At 36.5% G+C, this 26,181-nt stretch overlaps 1 protein-coding gene across 1 annotated transcript in view; it reads left to right on the top strand.

Annotated features, from left to right (window-relative positions):
* Positions 1-24,467: 24,467 nt before the first annotated feature.
* Positions 24,468-26,181, top strand: part of SAMSN1 (SAM domain, SH3 domain and nuclear localization signals 1) — an 82,106-nt gene continuing 80,392 nt past the window's right edge. The window contains exon 1 of the mRNA XM_087722046.1: positions 24,468-24,586. Within this exon, the coding sequence (XP_087578172.1) occupies positions 24,563-24,586 (24 nt within the window). The 5' untranslated portion in view covers positions 24,468-24,562. The remainder of the gene's footprint in view (positions 24,587-26,181) is intronic.

The following is a 26,181-nucleotide window of genomic DNA, read 5'->3' as shown; positions in this document are numbered from 1 at the left end:
CAACTTTGATTGGCAGATCCAAAAAATTTACCGCCATAATTCGTGGGCGGCAAAACAGAGACAGCTTCCGAGAGATATAATTATATATTTTGCTACAAGAGAATCCAGAAATGCGATATTACAAGAGTTTTATAATAACAGGCTGCGAATTGATGGACAGGACTTGATTGTTTTCAAAGAAATACCACCCCAAATGTTAAGAGCCAGGAGAGACTATGCTTTTCTAACTAAAGAACTCAGAAATTGTCAGATACAGTACAGATGGGATGTGCCATTTGGTATTATAGTTACATTTGATGACCAAAAATATCGTCTCAACTTTGTTTGGGAAGCCCGAGATTTTTATTATAAGATCCTAAAGGCGGGACATCCTGAATCACCTGGACTTGGAGAAAGACAAGGAGAAGTAGAAGAGAAACAACAAAACACACAACTACAAGGCAGGAGGTATCGCTTTCCCCTTCCGGAAGAGCAGAAGAGCAGAGAACAAGGACTTAGTCGTACTTCCAAAATATTTGCTTAATTCTTAACTTGAACAATACTCTGTGACTTTTGTCTTGCATAAAATGGTATAGTTGTATATCAATGAAGAGACATTAAGGCTGAAAGAACTGATGCTGATTTCCTCGGAAAATATATTGTATGGGACTTAAAAAAGACTTGATGGATAACTCTGAACTTTTATATAAATTGCTCATGATTTATTTTCTAGGGTGAGGAGGGTGGAGATCGTGGTGTTCCTGGATCGTGGTTCAAGTTGAATGGAGTTGGGAAGTGTGGTGTAGATGGGAGGGTAATGAAGGTTGAATTAGAGCTTATTTTGAGCCAGAAAGTAAGTTGATTTTTGTATAAACTGTTACTTGAATATAATGTTTGGAAGCATATACCCAGGGAGTTTGCAGGAAGGCGGAGCAAATATGAGAGGAGTACGGATGAAGATAAAATATATATATGGACATGGGTAGAGGCAGGACGAGAAGAGTTGGAAAAGGAAACTGAGAGAAGAATTTGAGATGTGTTTAAATTGCTTCATAGAGAAGGAGGTATAAAAGGGACAAATTAAAGGTTTGGAAATAGATAGATATTTAGATAAAGAGATAAGGCCCCTAGCTAGAGTAGAATTCTATTTGATCAACTTATTTGGTTTCAATATAGTTTGAAATCCTGCAAGCAATTAATTAATTGAGATCAGGAATGTTGTACATTGTTTTAATTCTAATAATGATGGGAAGCTGAGCTCAATGTAGAGAGTTTATTGATTTTTCCCTTTATTTTTATTCCTTTCTTTTTTCCTTTTTCTTTTATCTTTTAATTTTTAATCTATTTGGTTCTAATATACTCTAGACTGTGTTTGATAAAAAGCTATGCCGGGTATGGGATCTGGGAAGTCGGAAGGGGGGTAGGGAGGGGGGTTTACAGGGGGGAGGGGGGAGGGGGGAAACATAGTTTCAATTTCCAAAACAATAAGAACGCACTTGTATACTGTTGCTCCTTTTTCTTTTTCTTTTCTTTTCCTTTTATTTTCTTTTATTTTCTTTCAATTTTAGTATAAAATACAAATCAAATAGATTAATGAATAGTAGAAATACACCGAAGTGAGGAGTAGAGGGAAAGAAGAGGGAGGAGTAGAGAGGGAGTGAGAGGGGAATGTAAGGAGGGTGAGATGGAGGGAAGGGGAGAAAGGAACGTTTGAGGGGGAGGGGAAGTAGAAGAGGGGAATGCTGGAGGGGAGAAATGAAAGTTGGAGGGGGAGAAGAAAGGGTGTATGGAGGGTTGAAGTGTTATGTTGGTTTTCTATGGTGGAATATAAGCTTAATTGCACAGTATATAAGTGATTGTATAAAATGAAAATGAAAACGAAATAAAACAGTCTTCAATGAAAAAAAAGAAAAGAAAAAGAGAAAAAAAGAGAGAATAAAAATAATAATAATAAAAAAAATAAAAATAAAAAAAAAGAAGTGAAGCAGAAGTCATGCACATACCCCAAGGCAAGGATTTTTCTCTAAAGGGTAAGATTGCCAAACGTTTCTTTAAAAGTCTAATTTGCAAAACTCAAAATCATTTTGGTAGTCATATATTACATTTATCTAAACCCTCTATGTCTCCTGCACCATGTGTGTAATATTATGGTCCATTATTGCTGGAGTTTGGATTTTTTTATTTTATCAAAATACAACAATGAATTCAGCAGAATTCTTTTACTGAAGTAACAATAAAAATAATTAGTATCTTAGGCTATACAAATCTAGAATATTTAGAATTAAAAATAACTGGTTTATAATGAGATATTTTAGACAATTCTGTTTCTCCCAATTAAAGGAGGAGAAAAAATGAAGCATACATTTCCCAACAGGATCGGATATCAGCAATCCTAAATTCAAAATAGCAGGAGAAGCTACAAGCATTGAGAAAGTTTTTATTAAAAAACATAACTATATACAAAGCATACATAAAGTGGCTGTAGTTTATGAAAACTACTATCATCTATTACATTATTATGTTAGGGTGAGTCTATTAATCTGTATTACACATGACTACAATTGGGACTAGAATTTCAAAACAAAGCATTTTTTTTCTTTTTTGCAGCATGAAGCCTGCATTATACAGCCAGAACTTCAGTGCAAAGGGGCATTTTGGCACACCGCGTCCCTTTTAAACTGCTTTGTGCTTTTTTTTTTCTTCCATAGTGCAAAAATACTTCCAGTCCAGCTCAGCAACCAGTCAGGTTAGTCTTGTCAGCAGCAGGAGCAAAAATATGGTGAATGTCAGCCCGGCTGATTGAGGAAGGGCAGCAGGGGACTTAAAAGACACAGATGGAGGGGAGCTGAGCAGTGAGGAAAGTTGCAATTGTATGTTCAGGTGAGTTGCCATTCACATGTATTTTGATCAGGTCACTGCAGAGGTACTGCAACAGCTGTAACTTCAGGCATGAGTCATAAGTAGGGTGACCAGATGACCCGATTTCAGCGGGACAGTCACGATTTTTAACAATTTTTCCCACATCCCTCCGCCTTTTTTTTTTTTTCTGGCTTCATGTTGAAAGCCCAGTGGATTTGCTGAAGAAATCCTAACTGGGGCAAGACAAAAGACACCCTGTCTAACCTCTCTTTCTGTCTCAGTACTTTCACTGAAGATATTAAAACGTTAAAGCAACAAAACGGACCCCCTCCCCACCGCTTTTTTACCTTATTTTATAAGAAAAAAATGAACTAGTACCATAAAGCTGCAGGAAATGGCTAGAGGGGTCGCCAGTGTTACTTCCTGGATTTTCAGGAGGGGAGGGGCACGGAGGTTGGAGGACTGCTCAAAATGGTGGGAAAAGAAACTTTATGGTAAGTGTGCTGGGTTTTTTTCTTTTATTTTTTAATGCATTTTAAAATAATGTAGGTTTTTAAAAATGTGCAGCTGCTGTTTTTTTATTCAAAACAATATGTGATGTGCCATGGAAAAATCATTTTAAAAAACCCTGAAAGAACAAAAGGGTTGTTTTAGGGTATTTTCCTGATCAAAACTATAATTGTTTCTTCATGACACCCTTAATCAGAAATAGCCAACTACACTTCATTCTAAATAGTTTTATTTCCTTTATTGTATGTGATTACTCAAGTCCAAAAACTGAGTTAATTGGATAAACCCAGTTCCACAATTTACTAAATATACAGTTACAGGAATTTCATGTATAGTATGCTGTCTCTTAGGGTTTATTGAACATAGGAGAATAATATGAGAGGGATTTGATGTAAAATAAGCTCTTTTAATGAATTCAAAATCAACGCAGCAGACAAGACATGGGAGTGAACATAATACACACTTTAACAATATTTTTTTTCTTTTAGCCATCAAATACTGCAGCAAGTGTGTCAGTAATAATAGCAAGACAGGCATAGGATTTTCCAGCCAGGTTAATTTTACTTTTTTATGGTTTTAATGTTGTATTTAATTTTATCTGTATTAGAAACTTATGAAGGCTGTGCAACATTTTGAGGTGATATAGAGTATGTAAAGGCATGAATACAGTAGAACCTCTGGTCACAACCATAATTCGTTCCATAACTTTGGTCGCAAACCGATTTGGTCATGAATCAAACCTAATTTTGGAAATTTGGCGCTTACAAAAAAAATGGTGCAGAAGGGGAAATCAGCAGCGGGGGGGGGAATGTGAATATTTTGGTCAGAAGCGTTCGTGACCAGATGTTCTACTGTATAACATCTTCACTTAAGACTTAAGATTCACTTAAGATATAACATCTTCACTTAAGATTCACTTAAGAACTGTGGCAAGAAATGTGATATAATGGGCTTAGTTACCAAAGTTACAATGGCATTGAAAAAAGTGACTGATGACCATTTTTCACACTTAGCGACCATTTTCACACTTAGCGACCGTTGCAGCATCCTCATGGTCACGTGATCAAAATTTTGATGTTTGGCAACAGTTACAATTTATATTTGCAAATTGTAGTTACGTTGAAATAAAAAAAAATTACAATACTATTTTTGCGTTGTATGAAAATTTTTGTTGCTCCGTATAAAATTTTTAATCAAGCCCCCCCCCCCCCGGTCAAAGGTGTCCCTCTTTACCAATCTGAAAATCTGGTCACCTTAGTCATAAGTCTCTTCCTTCAGCACCGTTATAACTTTGAATTGTTTCTGAATGAATCATTGTAAGTCTAGAACTACCTGTGTTAGCTTTATTCTTTTGCCTTGCAACCACATATTGTAAATGACATTATTTATTAATTTATACATCTTTGCCAGCTTAATTTGAGGTAAGTTTTCAATGTAGCTATATTTCTCTCACCTCCCCTTATTATGTGCAGTCACCCACCCTTCCTAGACAAATGTAAGAAGCATATTTAGCCTGATATGTCAAGCTAGACAGTATTATCCGGATTAGTTCAGGCTGAATTTTTTTTTTTTACTTTTACTTCATTGATTATTGATTTCCTGTAATTAATTTATATTTCATTATTATTTTTCCTTATGGGCATTTCAACATGCTTATTGCACTATATTCCATTGCAGTGGAATCAAATTGACTTTGGCCCATAGATTTCTTCAATCTATAAAGGCATTTTTTAAATATTAGCCAATTTGCAAGAGCCAAGGTGGCGCAGTGGTTAAATGCAGCACTGCAGGCTACTGCTAGATCAGCAGTTCAGCGGTTCAAATCCCACCGGCTCAGGGTTGACTCAGCCTTCCATCCTTCCGAGGTGGGTAAAATGAGGACCCAGATTGTTGGGGGCAATATGCTGACTCTCTGTAAACCGCTTAGAGAGGGCTGAAAGCCCTATGAAGCGGTATATAAGTCTACTGCTATTGCTATTGCTATTGCTATTGCTAATTTAAAAACAAACGATCTTTTGTCCTTAAAGGAAGAAATGGGAGGGAGTATCATTGTTCTATTTTAAAAAAAGTTATGAAAGGGAGGCCAGTTATTATAGGAAGGCACATAGAGCTGTAGAAATTAATCTGAAGAAAGATAGTATATATTAAGCCTGTATATTTTTCACCAAAGAAATCAATTTTGCATTTGGTAAAGCAGATTAACCAAGTGCAATTTTCAAGCTCTTGGATACATTATGGTAATTCTTCATTTCTTTCCATATTTTTATTCAGCTGAGCTAATTGAGTAGGCTCTCTGGATATCTTTGAAATGCTATAATTCTCCAATTCACACTTCTGAATTAAATTGTTCAACACTTCTTGCTTCCATTAGGAACAGAGGACATTTTGCTTCTATCCATTGAAGGAACAAGTGCAATGAATGTATCGTATTTGTTTAGCCTGTAATAAATTTAGCCTTTAATAGACATATCTATTGATCATGTGTTTACTTTACAGAGCTTCCTGCATATTTAAAACTGACATCTTGGAATACTACACAGAACTGCATTCTTTGATTCTTTCATTTAGTAGGTCAAATCATTGTTATATATCACTGGGATGCTGCATTTTAATTCATTTAACATTTTAATCTTCCATCAGTTTTTCATTTAAGAGGATTTCATTGCACATGCTGGATTTGTGCAGTAAATTCATTCTTCTACAGTTTTATATATTCATCAGAAATTCATTTAAATAGATTCCACAATATATCATATCTACTTCCACTTTTACTTTAGGTCAGGTTGTGATTGATGCAAAAGCAATGAGGTATTAAAAGACATGGGGAATATCTGAAATTAGAAAAAGTTCAAAATGTGTGTCATTGTAAGGGCATGACACTCCTTAGATATGCAAAGGGAGGGGAATTACTAAACCATTTTTTGCCAGAACTGTGAACAGTAGATTATTTTCAGTTCTTTTGCTAGAAGTCAGAATTTACACTGATTACATTTTTCCTTTAATGCAAAAAATAGCATTGATACAGTACTACAGCTACTTCTACAAATATGCCATAACAAAAACAAGCTTTAAATATTTGCTTATCAAAATAAGAATAAAGGCCATTTAAATTAAACACTATCATAGGAGAAGCTAAAATGAAATAAAAAACAAATCTAAGGTCAATATCTCAAAATCTATAAAGTCAGGCAAGCTTGACCATCCTATATTTCCCTGTAAATCTTGTGGAATGACTCAATTTTCAAACTTCTAGAAAGTTAAAGAAATAGGGACTGATACTGAAAGCAGCACCTACAATCCCATATATTTTGTAGAAATGGAGATGTATTCATAGCAGTTTCTCCTAGAATGCATGGATTAGCAAGGATTACTATAACTGGAAAAAGGAACCCATAAGTACTTCTGTTGTACAAATGTATTGTTCCCAATATTTGTTAAAATAAAAGCATCTCTTTGAAAACTCTCAGAACTAAAGTGTTTTTCCAATATTTTCCTATGTTTTCTTGTCAAATTAATTTCCTAGAATTAATTGGTGGAATCCCACACAGGTCTTAACCAGGGTTACCTTATTTAACACCCAGCCTGTTGTGACTCATAGCTTGTACTTGCTTTTTATGAACTGTGAATATATATATATATATATATATATATATATATATATATATATATATATATATATATATATATATATATATATATATATATATATATATATATATATATATATATATATATATATATATATATATATATATTATATATATATATATATATATATATATATATATATATATATATATATATATATATATATATATATATATATATATATAATTTTCTTTTCATTTTGTGTTTGTGTATACATACATACATACATACATACATACATACATACATACAAACACACACAAACAGTAATAAGATAATTATACATTATTTCAAATGCTCTCTTAGATTTGGAATCAAAATCTAAGATATTTTGGATACAGTGATATTTGTAACTATTAAAGACAGGATGAAATGATAGTAATGACAATTCCTCATTGCAGCCTATGTTGCTTGTCTTCCATGCTGCCACCAGATGAATCTTAAGAAAACTTCAGAAATTAAAGCCCAGGCTTCAATGAATTGGCAATGGGCTGGGTTAGAATTTAGTCCAGACCAGGTCATCAGAATTTCTGATTGTCTATTTACCTGCATCTTGTTTTTTTATCCCTTGCAAAAAAAGACAAGCATGGCAGTCTATCTGACAGTCTGTCAGTCCTATCTTTTCCAGTTAGGGTTGTTCACTCATTACTATTTTCTACACAAGGAGACTTTCTCATGTTTGCATGCATAGAAGCCTTTATAATTTTCCACATATTTACTTGGAATTAATGCAGATCTTTTCTCTTTTTTTCCTTATGGTCCCCTCCTTGCTTTGATGCTACACTAACACAATACCAGGCATGAGATAGCAGGGTGTGTTTTAAGTTTCACATTCTTTTATAGGTCCATTGAAATATTGTACCAAGGAAGAACTGATTTCTCAGCTTCATAGAAACAAATTAATACTGTTGCAACATTGCCACTTAAAAATATTTTAAGAAATAAAAAAGGGAAGATTTGCAGAACTGTGCAAAACGTACAGAAGCATGTTTTACCATGCTTGGCAGAAATGCAAGGGATATAAGAGTTAAATGGAGCATGAGCTTCCAGATATCGGGACAGTTCATTGATTTACCAGCCCTCAGTAGAACAATTATTAGAATTGTTATAAAGTAGTTCTTTCCAACATAGCATCCCAGCAATACATGTCTGCCTAGGGCAACAACAAGCTGCTAGAAGAAAGTGGTGTTTGTCAGAAACTGCAACCAATCAGAGCTGGGGCTGTGGTTAGAAGAAAACAAAGCACTGGAAGGCATCTGCTCTGAAGTTCTTAAGAAGCCTTGCTCAAAGAATCCCAGCCAAGTCTTCCAACTCAGCTGTCACAATAGTTAGGTAAAAGAGAAGACGAAAGCTTTGGGCAACAAGGAGGTCATATAAAACTGTACATGTACAACTACTTCAAGCAAGAATTAGGCTAGATGTATTAATCAGAATATGTTAATGCAGAAAAATATAACACAGAAAGGAATATGTTTGGGGAAATCAATGTGAATAATGAGTCATTCATTGAAAACCAAGGTGTAACTTAGCTTAGATTCAATCTATTCTGTAAAAATAAATCAACATGAATCAGAATGGCATTTGAATCCGTATTATTACGTTTATGTATGCAGCTCAAACTAACATGGGAACTCACTGCTTCACAGGATACCTACACTGTAGATGTGAAATTTCCCTGCCTTTTTTTAAAAAAAAACTATTGTATATTTATCATCAATTTTGAAGTCACTGTTGCTGATCTCAGCCACTCTAAATTTTATTTGCTGAAAAATTTAATAGGAAGCATAAGAATATCAGATGATGCTATAAAGGGACCTTGACACTCCCTGGGGACAAAGATGCCCTTTTACAGATCTATGATGTAACAGAAAGTGTAGTACAGGATTCACAGTAGGCTGAGGCTATATTTAAAACATTCTATCATGAAGTCAGCTGTATTCATAATTTATATTACTTCAGAAGATCTAATCCAAAAATGTCCTACAGTTATAGTATTATCGCCAATTGTATCACCGAAGAAGCTTACAAATAATGAATGGTTATCTTTGATCTTGCAACCCTAGTTTTCTGAAAAGGAAGCTATTAGTTTCCCCTAGCCTGTATTCCAATCAATGTTTATGATGCCCTGTGTGCTTGCAAGTCTTAATTTATCTCTCAACTGCAACAGTTTTAGTAGCTTAGGCTTCTGTAGGATTCTCATCTTTTTGCTACAGTATATATTGAACTTATACTGTGGAGTTAAATTATCAAGATTTCTTTTTTCTTTTTTAGCTTTTAATGTTAAATTGTGCACAAAATAGCATTGAAGAATGTAGTAATTCAAGATGTTGGCTGAAAGCACAGATGGGCATGTGTATAAAGAGGATTAAGTTGCTTTCCATATCCTAAGTGTTTATCAAGGATAAGAGAGAAAACCATGTTACTCATTATTGCCTCGGGGATTGTCAAAAGTTAACAATTTATCTTGCTGATGCATTGTAAAAGATGGAATGTGTGAAGATACTATTTTTATTAGCCATAATAGACTGAAACTAAAATGAAACTAAATGGCTGCATTGCCAGAAATTTGCTAAAGAAATTGACCAAACACTACAAATTAGTCTATTGCAGGAGAAAATGCAAACTAAAGACGTTGGAATTTTTTTTAAAAAGGCATTTTATGTTCAATTATGTTTCAAACCCTTGATTTATTTAAGTGCTTTATGCCAGTTTCACAGCCCCAAAATAATGAACCCATAATTTCTTATCAACCCTGACTTTCACAAGTGCCATATTTAGTTAGATTTAAGGTTGCAGTAGGTCATATGATGCTAAACACTTCAAAAATGCTTCAAAATACAGAAAAAAACAACATTTATTTCTTGCTTTTTTCATTTTGATTATAATGCAGTCAATTAAATACTTGCTCACTTCCATTCTGATCCACAATCCAGTGATGTCACAGGATGTGTAAAGAAGCTGTAATTATAGCATCTATTATTTTGTAAACAAGCCAGGACTTCTCTCTGCCCTTTCTTCAGTTGATTAAATCTATCCATGAAGTTTGTAAGTTTCTAAGTTTGTAAGTTTAATTTTATTTATAGGCCGCCCAATCCCAAAGAACTCCGGGCAGCTTACAGAAAGGAAGAAAAAGAAAATAAAAGAAAGTAAAAATAAAATAAGACAAATTAAAATGACACAGATACATTCATTTCAGTCGGGGCTGGACCTCAACAATGAGGTCAACAGCACCAGGCCTGCTGGAAAAGCCAGGTCTTGACAGCTTTTATGAAGGCCATGAGAGTGGGTGAGGTCCGGATTTCAGGGGGTAGTTCGTTCCAAAGGGCAGCCACAGAGAAGGCTCTCCTCCGGGGAGCCGCCAGCCAACATTGTCTGGCTGACAGCATCCGAAGGAGGCCAACCCTGTGGGAATCTCTGAATCTCTCAGCAGCATCTCTATTCTATATACAGGTGCATTGTCTGTTATCCTGATCCTATTTCTAGCAGTCCTGCCATTGCTGTATTGGAATTCTACCATAGTACCAGTAATACCCCATTGGAATGGGACAACTCGCTCCAGATCAGAGGTGGTATTCAGCTGGTTTGCACTGGTGGCAGACATTTTGCCAAGTTCAGCAAACTGGTAGTAATGGCTGGCTGGCCACGTTCCTGAACCATTCCCCCTATCATCACTTGCTCGCCCCACCCATCTGGTTGCTGTTTATGCGCTCCAATACTTTGCATACTGGCTCTCAAAGAGGTGGCGGCTGGTGCAGGCCACTGAAACGTCCTCCAGTTGGTGAAAAAGCTGCTGCTGATGCCGCCATGTTTTTCATGCATGCACATCCCATTGCCTTGCAAGTCCACATGACAGCTGGGAGGCTTTTTTACCAACCAGCCACTTATCAGCATTGGTGGCTGGCTGGGGGCTGCTGAAAATTCTGATCAGCTTGCCTTCTGGACTCTTGGCCAGCCACCGCGGAAGGTAAACAACTGAAGAGATGATGGTTGGGGGAGGAAGCAGGGCTAGAGCTACAGCCACTAAAGGAGGGTAAAACAGGACATGTGACTGAGTGGGTGCAGCATGTGCATGAGTGATATCAAGTTGGCCATGCCCCCTCAGTCACATGCCCCCCACCTAGCCATGCCTACTGAACCTGTAGAAATTTTTTTGAAAACCGCCACTGCTCCAGATGACTCGCCTCAGATGATTTGCTGTAGGATAAGTCACTGTGGCTACCTTACCAAGGGACACTTGCTGCAGCACAATTCAAGACAGTGGTAGCAGGGTCCAAGCAGACTTGCAAGGCAATAGGATGCCCATGCACGAAGAACATGGTGGTGATGGCAGCAGCTTTCTCGCTGACCAAAGGACATTTCAACAGCCTACAGCAAGTCACCATCTCCTTGAGAGCCAGTATGTAAATCATTGGAATGAGTGAGTGACAGCCAGACAGATGGGGTTGTAGTAGAATTAGGAGACAATGAAGCCAAGCGATGCAATATAGGAAAAGTTTATTGAATGCGCAGGTTCAAACATGCCAAAATAAGCATCAAGGGTTTGAACCCCGAAGGGTCCTTAAAGCCATACATTTATAGTGCAAATTACGTCATCATCTATAGAGGCAGTGTTTAAGCATATAAGGTCATGAGAGGAACCAAAAACTGTCTATGCCAGATGGCCAACAGTTACTATTCCTAAAATATACATGGTCAGCACCTTATAGATCATGCGTGACATAAACAGGGCCCATCTTGCAAGATAACAGGAAACTCCCCGTCTGGGTCGACTTGTTCCCAGATGTGTAAAAATATTTATTGCTCCTTCAGCAACTGTCAGCAATTGTTTTCTGCTTAATGGTGCAAAACCTCAGCTTTAATCAGAGTATTTGATATTAAACATGGCCTGTAGAACTATGGTTCATAATTGGGCCTCTTAGCCCACCTTAGTCCCCCCTTTGTGACTCATCTGACATTTCCAGAAGAGTCACATACTCAGGTTCATTGGATGGTTCTTCCACAGGACGCATTTTCTCATATTCCCATAGAGCCATTACCTGTGCTGTTGCTTTTCGCTCTGCATTAAGGAAAATACAGCTTGCCTTCTCCCTGTGGGCTATTTCTAGCACCCACCTTGGGCAGGCCTGTCCATAGGGTTACATTGAGGCGTACTGGAGTGTTGGGATTATAACATACAGTCTTTCCTTGCAGGGTGCACAAACTATACATAGTTTTGTTATGAAGGCAATTCATTTTAGTAGACTTACACCCCTGGGGTGACTGCGTATACACAATCAATACAGTGGGCACAACAACAACATCCACATTCACAGGTACAAAATCAGCACATATGGTTAGTAAAGATGATAAAAGACGAAAATAATTAAAGGTTAGTATGCTGGTCCACTATTCTTCACCCGTGCGTAGAAAGTCAGCTTCCGGAGTGACTTAGCAAGGGTTCTCCACTGCCGACCTTTGGAAAATTCACCGGGGGGGAAGGCTGCGCTGGCTCTCCGTCTTCCCTTCCAGGTGCGGGATCTGCTTCAGGTGCAGGATCGGCTTGGATTTCCCTTAAATTGTCTGTATGCAACTGTCCGTTAGCGAATGGAACACCAGCAAATGGCCACCAGTCAACCGCTAATTGACTGTTCCGCCAATTGATTGTTGGACCGTTGGGTTGGCGTACTTCACAATACAAATAATGCACACAATGAAAGCAAGAATCACAATACCTATAGCAATACAACAAAGGATATAGTTGGACTTTATTGACGAATCAATTTCAACTTCAACGGTTGGTCGCTGGGATGTGTGGTCCATTGTTTGTCAGCGGCCCTCTTTACACGAGTCCAATGTATCCAGGTTTTAGATTCCGCAATCTTAACAGCAAGTGGAGATGTCATAATTACCTCATAAGGTCCCTTCCACCTCCCTTCTAATTGTTCCTTTTTCCAATGTTTTACCCATACTCGGTCCCCTGGCTTGAAAGAATGACACTTAGTTACCAATCTGGGAGGGGTCTGCTCTAACACATAATTCCGCAACCTGTTTATTTAGTTCCTGCACCATTTCCATGGCCCAAACTCCCCCCTTATGCCCCAAATCAGGCCATCCAGTCAAATTGCGCCGCAACAACGTCGGAGGCCGACCAAACATCAACTCATATGGGGAGAGTCTATGTTGTCGTCTGGGAGCACTCCGAATTGCATACAATGCAAGGGGCAAAGCATCGGGCCACTTCAAGTGTGTTTCCGCACAAATTTTGGTTATCTTTTCTTTTAAAGTCCTATTCATCCTTTCCACGGGAGAACCAGATTGTGGGTGGAAAGAAGAATGGAAGCGCCATTTCACCCCTATAGCTCGTGCAATGGCTCGATTAATATGATGGACAAACTCCGGGCCATTGTCTGATGAAATAAAGGAGGGGTTGCCAAATCGAGGAATGATCTCCTTAAGTAAAACCTTTGCTACTTCCTGTGCCTTTTTCGTTCTAGTAGGGAACGCCTCTGGCCATCCCGTGTATAAATCCACAATAACTAGCATAGCCCGATAAAACCCACTTCGTGGCATATCAGTAAAGTCAATCATGACTGTGTCCATAGGATAGTAGGCAATAGGTATAGCTCCTGGTGGAAGGGAAGGACCCTGCCTAGGATTAACTCTAGCACACGTTTCACAGGAAGATGCGACTTTTACTGCCATCCCTGCTAACCCATCTATATAGTAATCCCTCATAAGAGCGGATTCCAAAGCTGTTTTCCCCATATGGGTGGTTTCATGAGCGGACCGAACCAATTGCCATGCCACTGTGGAAGGCACATATATTCTTCCATCCGGAAGAACGTACCAGCCCTTATCGATGACCGCCATCAAATCGTTGACTGCCTTATCACATTCAGCTAAAGAATAGGAGGGTTGGATGTCTACTGGTATAACCCCTAAATCCAAGGCCACATTAATATACATGTCTGGTAGAGGCTCATGACGCAATGCTGCAGCTCGTGCTTCAGCATCTGCTGCCCTGTTCCCTAAAACAATTCTATCATCACCTCGTTGATGGCCTCTACAATGCATAACTGCCACCTTTTTTGGTTTTTGGACAGCATAGGTTTATAGGTTTATAGGTTTATAGGTTTATTGACATTTGTAGGCCGCCCTTTTCCCTGAGGGGACTCAGGGCGGCTCACAGAAAACCAAGGGAGGGGGAATACAACATTAAGACGACAACATATAATAAAATCAACACCATACATTCAGTATTCGGGCGGGGCAACGGTCCTTATCCCCAGGCCTGACGGGCGAGCCAGTTCTTCAAGGCTATGCGGAAGGCTTGGACGGTGGAGAGGGTACGAATCTCCACGGGGAGCTCGTTCCAAAGGGTCGGGGCTACTGCTGAGAAGGCCCTCCTCCTTGTAGTTGCCAGCCGACACTGGCTGGCAGATGGAATGCGGAGGAGGCCCAGTCTATGAGATCTTATAGGTCGTAGGGAGGTAATCGGCAGAAGGCGGTCTCTCAAGTATCCAGATCCACTGCCATGTAGGGCTTTATGGGTGAGTAATAGCACCTTGAAGCGCATCCGGAGATCGACAGGTAGCCAGCGCAGCTCGCGGAGGATAGGTGTTATGCGGGTGAATCGGGGTGCACCCGCGATCACTCGCGCGGCCGCGTTCTGCACTAACTGAAGTCGCCGGATGCTCCTCAAGGGCAGCCCCATGTAGAGCACATTGCAGTATTCCAGCCTAGAGATCACAAGGGCCCGAGTGACTAACAGTGAGATACTGCTTTCCCTCATCAAAGGAAATAGTAGCTCCTAACTTGCTCAACAAATCCCTTCCTAACAATGGGACAGGACATTCGGGTATATACAGGAACTCATGTTGAATGTCAGAGCCCTTAAAAGTACAGGTGACTGGTTTCAAGACTTGATGTCCTACAACTTGTCCAGACACCCCTTGTACTTGAATTTGGTATGGACCAGGAGTAGTTATTGGGTTATTTATCACCGATCGTCCAGCCCCTGTGTCTACTAAAAAGGTAGTCTGTTGACCCCCAATATTCAGAGTAACCATTGGCTCGGGGGGAGTCTGCTCCAAGCCAGGTCCCCGTCAATCTGACCAACCGATTCCTGCCAATCCAATTCCCTCTACTCCTGCATTTACTTGAGCATTAAAACCTCTTCCTCCTTGACCCTGAGCCGGTTGCGATCCCCATCCACGACCTGGATGTCTGGGTGGCCCTCCTCGGCTCATCATCCCTTGCCCAGGCATTCCACGACCTACCATGTTACGTCCCAACGTGCGTCGCCCGGGCGGGCCCCTAAACACTCCACGTCCTCTAAGAGTCAACCTTTTTGGACACTCTCTCTGCCAATGACCTTCAGATCCGCAATGGGCACATTGATTTGGCCCCAATCCTGTCCTTCCTCCCTGTAAGGCCAATGCCAACAACTCCGTCTTCTTATGCATACGATCATCTTTGTCCTTCTTCTCAACCTTATCCCTATTCACATACACTTTCCTAGCCACCTCTACCAACCCGGTCGTATTCTTTCCCAACGCTCCCTCTAACCTTTGCAATTTCTTACGAATATCCAACGCACTTTGTGCAATAAACCTCTCATTCAACATCCTCACATTCTCTGGAGCCCTCGGGTCCATCTGAGTATACAACTCATAAGCCTCAATCAACCTTCGAAGGAATGCTCCTGGACTCTCATCTGCTCCCTGCATAACCAATGAGGGCTTAGACAAATTCACAGGGGGTTTTCCTGCCTTCTTGAGAGCTGCCACTATCACGGTTTGATACGTTTGTATCTTTGCCATGTCACCTGCTACCTTAGGATCCCAACCAGGGTCCCGTTCCGATGCCTCTTCCAAAAGTTTCCGAGCCCTATCTGCTTCTGTATGATAACGTTCTCTAAAAACCTCTCGCATTCCTGCTTTGCATTTCTCTCTCTCCTCTGCTGTTAGCAACGTAGTTAACAGCTGTTGTATATCTCGCCAATTGGGGTTATGACTATGCATAATGGTTTGAAACAGATCCGTCATTTCCGTGGGCTTCACGGACAATGGACCAAAATGCTTCCGCCAATTCAATAAGTCCGTAGTTGAAAAAGGGATATATTGAAAACAAGGGCGGTACTCAAGATCTCCCTGGGCGTTGATGGCCACCTGTTGTTCTGATACTCTTAATGGAAAGAGTCCTTCCTTTTCCTCTAACAATGTACTTTCCTCTTTCCCGGCTTCCGCCCTCTCCGCCTCCTGCTGTCCGATGATCTCCTGCCCCCACAGCACTATCCTTATCTCCACTACCCGCAACAGCAGCACCCATAGCCTGGGGCACAACAATGCCTACAGGTGCCGATGCATAGGGAGGGGGAGGTCTGAAGAGTTCCCCCTCGTCTTGGGCAAAAATCCTTTTCTTCTCTGACTCCTTTTTCTCTGAAGCTGCTACATTTTTGACACATCTCGACGCTAACCTCAACTTCCCCTTTTCCTTCGGTCCTTCTTGCAAGATAACAGGAAACTCCCCGTCTGGGTCGACTTGTTCCCAGATGTGTAAGAATATTTATTGCTCCTTCAGCAACTGTCAGCAATTGTTTTCTGCTTAATGGTGCAAAACCTCAGCTTTAATCAGAGTATTTGATATTAAACATGGCCTGTAGAACTATGGTTCATAATTGGGCCTCTTAGCCCACCTTAGGGTGAGCAAGCAGTGATATGGTTTGGGGGCATGGCCAGCCAGCCATTGCTACCGGTTCACCGAACTTTATAAAATTTCAGCAACCGGTTCGGGTAAACCGATGCAAACCAGCTGAATACCACCTCTGATTCAATGTGAGATAACTCAAGAGGACAAATAGAATTGCATATCACACCATCCTTGAGGACTTCTAACCTGAGAAGGTTCAAAGCAAGATAAGTTCCACTACAATTCTTCTCCCTGTCTTGAGTTATCCTGCATTGAATTTCCCATGATGAATTGCGCCACAGTGAGATGGCCACAGTGAGCTATTTCATGGGAAGATGGCTGGGGCAAGTCAACCAGCATGAAATGGCAGGAATGTCATTGCAGAGAGTCAGCAGCGGTATATTGCCTTAGGCTCATTTCCAGAAGTTGTAGAACATAATGTTTTAATAGTTATTTACTTGGAAGTAAAACCACAAATAATATAAAATTATCATAATTATTATATACCTAATCAGGTCCAGTCCTTCAATCAGAAGGCTCATCTACCACTGCAAGGAAGAAACATCAAAATAGAAATTAATATTAATATTACTGAATATACATTTTCTGTGTTTACACTTCTGATAAAATATTGTAAACACAGAAAATGTATATAATATTAGTGAGATTTATTACAGCTCTCATTTATAAAATAATAATAAGGCCCAAGCAATTAAGGCTTTGAAATTAATTTAAATTAAAATTTAGTTAAATTAAATTATATTTTAAAAGGTGACCTTTCTATTCTTCTGGATAATTGTCTGAAATACAAACTTTCAATGTTCCTGTGGATCCACGTCTGTATGATAAATAGCTAATGCATTTTGACTAACTCTAAAGAGTTATAAACATTCACATAACAATGCAGCATTAAAAAACATCTATAATGTTCACTCAATATGATCATTATAATGTTGAGCCAGTGGAGGTACAACATGCTCCTTAAAAAGTATAGCCAAGGATCAGGGTAATAATCCATAGAATGATCTTCAAAAATTGATCCTTTCATTTTAAAAAAGTGATAATGTGGAAATCAATATACATATTCCATTCTGGCATGTTCCAGCCAAATATTAAACTGCCTAGGTTTATAATTCTGCTTGTTGAATTATAGCTAGATTAACAAATGTAAAGTACTTACCTTTATTCCACAGCAAATTCATAATATATTATAGCTGTTAAAAAGAGCAAAATAATTTGAGTTGCAATAACAGCATGCCTAATTTTAAAATTAGAGCAAGCAATAATTCTATTTTATTCCATCTTGGTTGCTCTGTCTAATTCTGAGCACCATGTGTTAAGAAATTTTTTAAAGAAAATGAAGAAGTAGGTCCTACAAAGATTGAAGGCATTCAGTAATTTAAGCTTTGGCAAAGATTATGGAGGATTTTAATCGCATTCATCAAACCCCTCAAAAAATAACACATGGAAGGAGTAAGATTTAATCAGACATTTGTCTTTTAGGAAAGCAAATTTAATGGGAATGTTAGAAAAAAATTCCAACATAAGAACTATGTTTAACAATGTAACCAATTACCTCCAGTAATTGATGGTGGCCAAGTGAACCATGTCAGCCATCTATCTGGAATGCTGTAATATGAATACCCTACAAAAAAACAGTGAGCTGGAGTCAGTGGACTAAATTGTCTCCTTCCAAGTCCATGCTTCTATGATAGCAGTAAGTTGCTACAGAAATTGATCCTCTGTTATCATTTTATGTAGACAACTAACTTCCATAATACATGAGGAATGGTACTGGTGAACATTAGAACTTTTGTTTTCAACTCTTATTATACTCAAACACTTTAAATCTTTTTTTAAATATTTTTTTTTATTTTCAGACAAACACAAACATACAACACATATAACATAAAAGCCTCTTCAATTACAATGTGCCAATTGGTTACAAAGTCTTTCTGTGTCCTTTCCATAGCCCTCACTTGAATTTTATCAAAATTCACATATTAACAATCAAGATATCTTTGTATACATTGTTATTATGCTTCTTTCTATTCTAAGTCATTCAATCATTTTAGCACTGATAACATTCTCTAATAGTTTCCAATTCAATGTTTTTTCCCATTATTAGTACCATCAATCTAATATACATGTATAAAAATTGTTATATTTATTAAACATCCATTAAACCTAGCTATTATTACATCCCTTCAACATAAGGCATATTAAATTTGAAGTAAATTTATAACATTTTATTACATTATCCTGAAATCATCCAATGATATTATATCTTTATAATCTATTCTATATAGAATTGTTTATCTTTTATAAAAAGGCTTTTCAACATCATCTCCATGATCCTCACTTAGAGTTTGTATAAGATTTCATATTATCAATCTAGCATATATAAATGCTTTGTTATCATTATTAATCATTTATTAATCATTTATAGCTGTTATTACATTGTACATTGCACTCAGAATTTAACTATATTTAACTAAATTTATTGTGACATCATTCTATTATTTTAGCATTGTTAACATTCTCTAATAATTTTCAATTCAATGTTTTTTCCCATTATTAGTATCATCAATCTAATATATTTGTTTACAAATTGATATAATTATTAAACATCCATTAAGCATAGCTATTATTGCATCCTTTCAACATAAAGCATATTAAATTTAAAGTAAATTTATATTATGACATTTTATTACATCATCTTGAAATCATCCAATGATATTACATCTTTATATTCTATTCTATATAAAATTGTTTAACTTTTATAAAAAGGCTTTTCAACATCATCTCCATATCCTCACTTACAGTATTGTGTAAAATTTCATATTATCAATCTAGTATATAGAAATGCTTTGTTATCATTATTAATCATTTATTTGACTATAGCTATTATTACATTGTACATAGCACTCAAAATTTAACTACATTTAACTAAAATTTATTGTGACATTTTATTTCATCCTCCTGTATCCTTCCAGAGATAGTGTAGTCCAATATCTCTTGCCATTTGTAAAGTCTGTATTCTAAATGTTTTCTTGATAAATCTTATGTGGATCTTCTCTTAAGAACTTGTTGTTCGTTATAAGAATTCGAAACCCTTTATCTGCTCTTTTTATCAGCTTCACTTTTGTTATCATTAGTGCTTTTGCTGAGATTACTCTCATTATTTCTGCCAAATTTTCTCTCCTTTCTTCATCTATTTTCTGACATCCAAAATGAAGATCTGGTTCATCAATTTCTCCTTTCTGTATTTCACACCTGTCATTTCCCTCCACTCTCAGTTTGCTATCAATGTCAACAATTTTATTATCACTTTCATATGTCTGTAATTTTTTCAGTTCTGTCTTCAAATTTCATCGCTGTCCTCATACTTTTTGTATTTTGATCTATAATTTCAAGTCTCTTTTCAATTTTCTCTGTAATTATTAAAACTTTTTGAATTTCTAAGAAAATTCTTTGCAAAGTTAGTGCCTTTTCTTCTTCATGTTGTGCCATTTTCCAGATTATAAACACTGCCAAAACATCTGAGACTTTTTAGGTCAAACAAATTCAGTGGAGTTTTTCAAATCAAAGCTTTCTCTTTTCTTCAATGGAACACCTTTATCAACAAAACGTTTTCACTGAGCCTTTCAGTAAGCAAAGCTTATAGCTTTATATTGCCAAGCCTCTAGCCACTAGATGGCAGTGTTACCTCTTTTCTATCTGTTTTTGCCTCTCTGTCCAAGAGAGGAAAAAAAAGTGTAAAAATGACGCTGTGTCCCAGCCTTACGAGAGAAGAAGCTTTTAATCCACGAATACAAAAAATGGAGAAAGTATAGAGGAAAAAGGAAAAAAAGAGACAAGTCAAGTTTAAAAATAAGAGGCATTTGTAAAGAGTCCATCCATAGAAAACAAATAAAGTTAAGGTAGAAAAAATAACGCGATTGTCTTAAACCAGAGTTAATTCGCCGCTTATTTTCTTCTGCCTTCAATTTTATTTTAAATTCCAATTCTTTTGGGTTTTCCCTTTTCTAATAATAATTTTTTTCTCACCATTTGTACTGCTTCTGTTTCAGAGGCTTGTCCCAACCTTTGGCAGCCATTTTTGGTTGCTTCTCTTGTAGCTGGCAAAAAGAGCTTTCTCCTGGATCAATCAGGGGCTTTGCGATGCCTCTGAGATCAGCAGGACACTCTATCACTGCTCCTTCAAAACAGTTTAGGTCCAAAAGGACTGTGCAGGAAATACTGGATATTGACAGCAATCCTGGAGTTCCAAGATTGCATGCCGTGTCATTGCGATGTCAAAACCTGCTCAAAAATCTTTAACTTAATTAAATACACAGAAAAGTGATAAAGCTTTTTACACAGTTGATTATATATCTCCATACTTGTTTCAATTTTCTGTTTTTAAAATTTTTCTCAGAGTTCCTTATTTGGCCTAGTGCTTCATTTAAAGTACAGGTCCTTGTTATCTGGGTCCAGTTCTTTGTATATATGCACAGTGACAATAGTTTTATTTCACAAATAGCATATACTAAAAACAAATGTGTCAATAGAAGCATTTGAAAACTTAAAAACCTGAAGGAAGCAAATATCTTTCAACTATCTTTGCAAATTCAGGTCAGTAATCTGAAGTTTGGTAGCCCAATATGCCACAGAAACATCTAAACTACATGATTAAGAACGTTAAGAAGAAGAGAAATTGGTTACATTTAGTGAGGAAGTCTATCTCCTCGAGGCTGCTTTTTAAGGTGTGACAAACTTTCTGTAAATGATCAGAATAACAGCATTTCACCAGAAAATTTGCATTATTAAGACTAGTCATCTTGTTTTGAAGATGCTAATGGAGGATAATGGCTGCTATACCCACAATTCATTGTTGACATGAGTTTTGTCAGGTCATATATAAATAAGCCCCCAAATAGAACTTAACAATTTCTATCCAGTATTGCAAAATAAAATTACAGATTAAAATCCTAAATTGTAACACAGCTACCCGCTCCCCCCTCTCTCTGTGTATGTATGTCTCTCTCTGTGTGTGTATGTATACACATACACACACACAGTATATGTATGCATGTGTGTGTACAGTGTGTGTGTATGTATGTATATACACACACACACTGTATACACACACACACACCTCAAATGTTTTCTAGAGTCTTCTAGCTTAGAAATGAGAATTAAATTAAATGATAAGTAAAATGATTGCAAAGCTGCAATTCCACATTATATTAATTTCAGTATTAGGTGCCTTGGGTGCAATTCCAAAACAACTGGAACACCACTTGGACATCATTAGCAATTGACAAATTCACCATCCATCAATTGCAAAAGGCAGCTTTACCCGGAACAGCTTACATCCTATGATAATACCATCAAACATTAACATCTGCCTATCTCAGATCCTTGGGAAGAACTTAATAGATGGACAAAAATGCCAAATCCAATTGGAAAATTTGACTGAGTGTGCAATGAACCATAATAGGCTGATGAAGAACACTACATAAAATATGAGGGAACCTACCCACCTGTTAGTTTATTTATTTATAAACATTCAGAAAGTTTCATATTGCTTCAATCTAAAAAAATATATAGACACACATGATTGGCATTAATAATAAAGAAGATTCAAACCAAAAACAACACATCTCCTTGGTCTGAGGAAATAGTTATGTCTCCTTCTAACATAATGGAACTAAATTGGATTGGACAAATAGCACCTACTACATATAATATTAAATATATACTGTGGATTATATAATTTAGCCTTAAATTTCCACTTAAGCATTCACTAATGGAGTGTTTGTTTAGAAAAAACAATGCCTTCTAATGCCTCTTAGAAAAACATTTTTTTCTAGTTAAAGTTTTAAGGTATATGGAAATGGTACAAAACCTTGAAATATGGGTGGACTTACTGTGCTATTTGGAAAGAAACAAGAAAAAAATAAGACCACTGTCTAAAAGCCTTTTACTTTCTATTCTACCTCTGGATACGAATGTACATGTTCATTTTGGACAGCCACACTTCAGTGCAAGACTGCATTTGCCTATAAATTGGCAAATGGGTGAACAAACAACCTATTGCTGAGAGAGGGTTAGGTGATCATTCCGTTTTACAGGAAATTAAATTTCTGTGTAAACTACAAATCCTTAATTTGAAATGAATGTTTTATGAGAGATTAATTTTTCCATTATCACAATTTTCAGATATTATGAGGGTATTCTCAAGATGTCTTGCTTTTAATAAATAGCACAAAAAGCAGGAACTTCTCTATGTCATTCTCATGCATTGCATTCCTTCCTCAGTCTGTCTATCCATTTATTTTCTACAGCCGCCCATGTCAACTAGCAAATTGAGGAAGCATGCATCATAGATACAAATAGTTAAAATAATATAGAATAATTATGTACAGATCTATTTCCATAGATGTCAATAACCAATATAGTCATTACACACTCAGGATCCCAATCCCAGGCACACAACCAGGTCTTCATGGCCTTACAAAAGGTCAGCAGGGTCAGGGTTTTAATTTATTATATGATTAAGCAGATTGAATCTATTATTATGATAAATGAAGCAATTTCCACAGGCATAAAATTTTGGAGATTGAAATGGCAGCTTTCTGTAGAAAAACAATTGTATGTATATTTCTGTTTTTCTCAAGTACTGCAACCTATTCTATTCAGAACTTTGGTGGAAGATACTATCCTAAAGGTAGCCTTGCCTTTCATGAGCCTATTTCAGACTATAAAGTAGCATGTAACTCTAGTCTGATAGTTGCATTCTTCTAATCTGGAACCCTTTGACCTTTTATTGTCATCACCAGCTCAAAGGTTTATAAAAATTGATGTTCATGATCAGTTTTAATTCTTGGATGATCATTGTAGGCAGAAAATATCAGGTTTTCCCAGTTATATTAACACTAGCAAAATTGTCGTGTCTTCAAAACATGTTACTAAATATAAAATGTGTATTTGTTAGTAATCTGCATTAGCACTTATTTTATTTTTGAAAACATTTTTAAAATGTAATACTAGATTTATGGCTTTACTTTGTTTACATCCTATGCTAGGATTAATAGTACATGGCAGGGCTGCCCACTTTCTCTTTTGCTATTCAATTTGATTCTTGAATCTTTAACCTATGAAAAAGTGATCTAACCATGATAAGGCAATCTAACTAATAACTATTTTATTATTATTAGCACTGAGCTAAAAGAGACTTCCTAAAATTTATGATATAAAATGCCTGTTCAACTTGAATTGCAACAAATCTCAATAAATAACAATATTCTAGCTGATGTTTACACTCACTTTGCATTTCCATGCCTTTTTTCTGAAAAGTACGATAGTTTAAATTTAAAAGGCACAAACTTCTCCACAGGAGTATGCAACTGGATAAATAAATGCCCTACTTTCTGAAGTTTAGCCAGGTGATATTAACCTGTATTGCAGCTCCAATTAAAGGTTTCCAGCCATCATCAATCCAATTGTCTAGGAATGCTGGGAATTATTCCAACTCTTTTGAAGAGTTTTAATAAAGGCATATTTGATAATGGAATTATAAATGAAGTCATTCACTGTTTTTGAAATATAAAATCCATTTTAAGTCAATGAAAATCCAAGCTTCAGCATCATTTTTTTAATGTCCAGATTTGTTGATAAACACTGTTGATTAATTTAGGGAACTGCTTGGGCTGAGCCAGACAAGCCTGTATCTCATTTGATAATGGTCTGGAAATCCAGTGGATTATTGCAAGGATTTTATCCTGCTCTAATCTCTAGAAAGAAATGTTTATCAGCTGGGAAATACAAGAAGCAGCAGCATTGTCTGGCAAGGATTCTTTGAAATAGTATAACATTTCTAAATGCTGAATACCTTTGTAATTATTCCAAAATGAATTTTTTCTGCTTTTCACTGGTAAGTCTTTCTTTTTCTTCCTGATTCGATTACTGAGTTTAAAAGCATAAGATTGAGTCATATGAGAGAGATTAAAGGTGTTAGAAAGAGAATGTGTATTATGTGTAATAAAATAAGTTTTAAAAGCAGCAAAGAAAAAGGCTTGTTTAAAAATAAATCAATGGTATGGTTTGCAGATATTTTGTGAGGTAATTTTGAAAGTAACTTTGATGATTATGGTGGAAATATTTTTTTTTGATCCTAAAGGCAAACCAATTTATTCTGGAGCATGAATTAAAGCTGAAATTTCATTTCTTACAAAATCTATTGGAATTTTTTTGAAATACACAGTTTTATCATGCTTGCTAGAGAACATTTCTAAAGTTCACAATCTTGATATCATAAACTTTTAAAATGTTGAGTGAGTATTTATATTGAAAGTACTTCTGTAAAATGATATTATGTGTATAAAAAACAGTTCCGTCTACGTGTAGTCTTCTTTATGCCTTAAAGATAAAATCAGATCAGATCTATATTTTGGTAGCAATACCTATTTTTAAAAAGTTTTTCTTATTTCTTTATGACAAATCATATTTATATCTTGTCTTCTGTATTTATTTATTAGAGATAAATACATAAAAGTGGTGATATTTTGATTTAGTTCACCATATGAGAATATTCTATTTCCATGTATTGATTTACAATAAAGTATTAAGACAAATTCTTTTTCACAATAAAATAATATCTAAACTTAGTAACTTATAATTATGAGTGCATGAAACAAATAAATAAAAATACAAAGAGTTAAATTAGAAAATACATCTAATCTACAGACACCATAGTAACTCTTAATGATCCAAATTCTCAAAATGCTGTTCAGTTTCTAAAAACAAATGTGGCGATATTTCCCATAAAATAATATTACACAAAATGCTAGAAGTAGTATAGAAGTAGAGAATATAATTTTAAGTACAGAAAAATCAAATATAATCGCAAAATTTAGGGATAGTCTCCTGCAAGTATCTGGATATTTTACATCAACCAGAATATATATAGATATATATAAGCAAGTCTCTACTGACTTTCTCTAATGCATTCTCCCTCTGATATAACTTCATAACATTTCAAAAAATATTTGTCATATTTCATGAAATAGGGACATTTGGCTTGTTTAGAATTTAATATTGTCTCAGATAACTTAACTACCAATTTTTAAATGCTGTATATTTAATAATACACTGTTGTCCCAACTTGGATTATATTTTATCCTCTGTCATTATCTATTGTAGAGCATGTCCAGCTGCAACTTAATATTTGCAAATTAATTCCACTTGCTCTGGTAATCCAAGACTGACATTTCATCATCAGAAATACTTGCTGCATATTTCTAGGATCATGTTCTGATTCACTGGCAATTATACAGTACAACAGGTTTAATTTGGAATGCATTTGTCATTTTTGCAAGCTGCCTTATAAAACATTATCTTTCAGTAGTGACTCATAATTCTGTTGTTAAAATGGTGTCATATGAAAATTGTATAAAACAATGAGCAACTGATCTTAAGCTATTAGCCTTGCTTACTGACTCTGGTTATGTAGGAGTTTTAAGAAACAGG

This window comes from Thamnophis sirtalis, unplaced genomic scaffold (genome assembly GCF_051295495.1).
Source record: "Thamnophis sirtalis isolate CommonGarterSnake01/CBP01778 unplaced genomic scaffold, rThaSir2_p1.2 scaffold_8, whole genome shotgun sequence".
Lineage (NCBI taxonomy): Eukaryota > Metazoa > Chordata > Lepidosauria > Squamata > Natricidae > Thamnophis > Thamnophis sirtalis.
The sequence above is the reverse complement of the archived record's forward strand: the minus strand, read 5'-3'. Positions and strand labels throughout refer to the sequence as shown.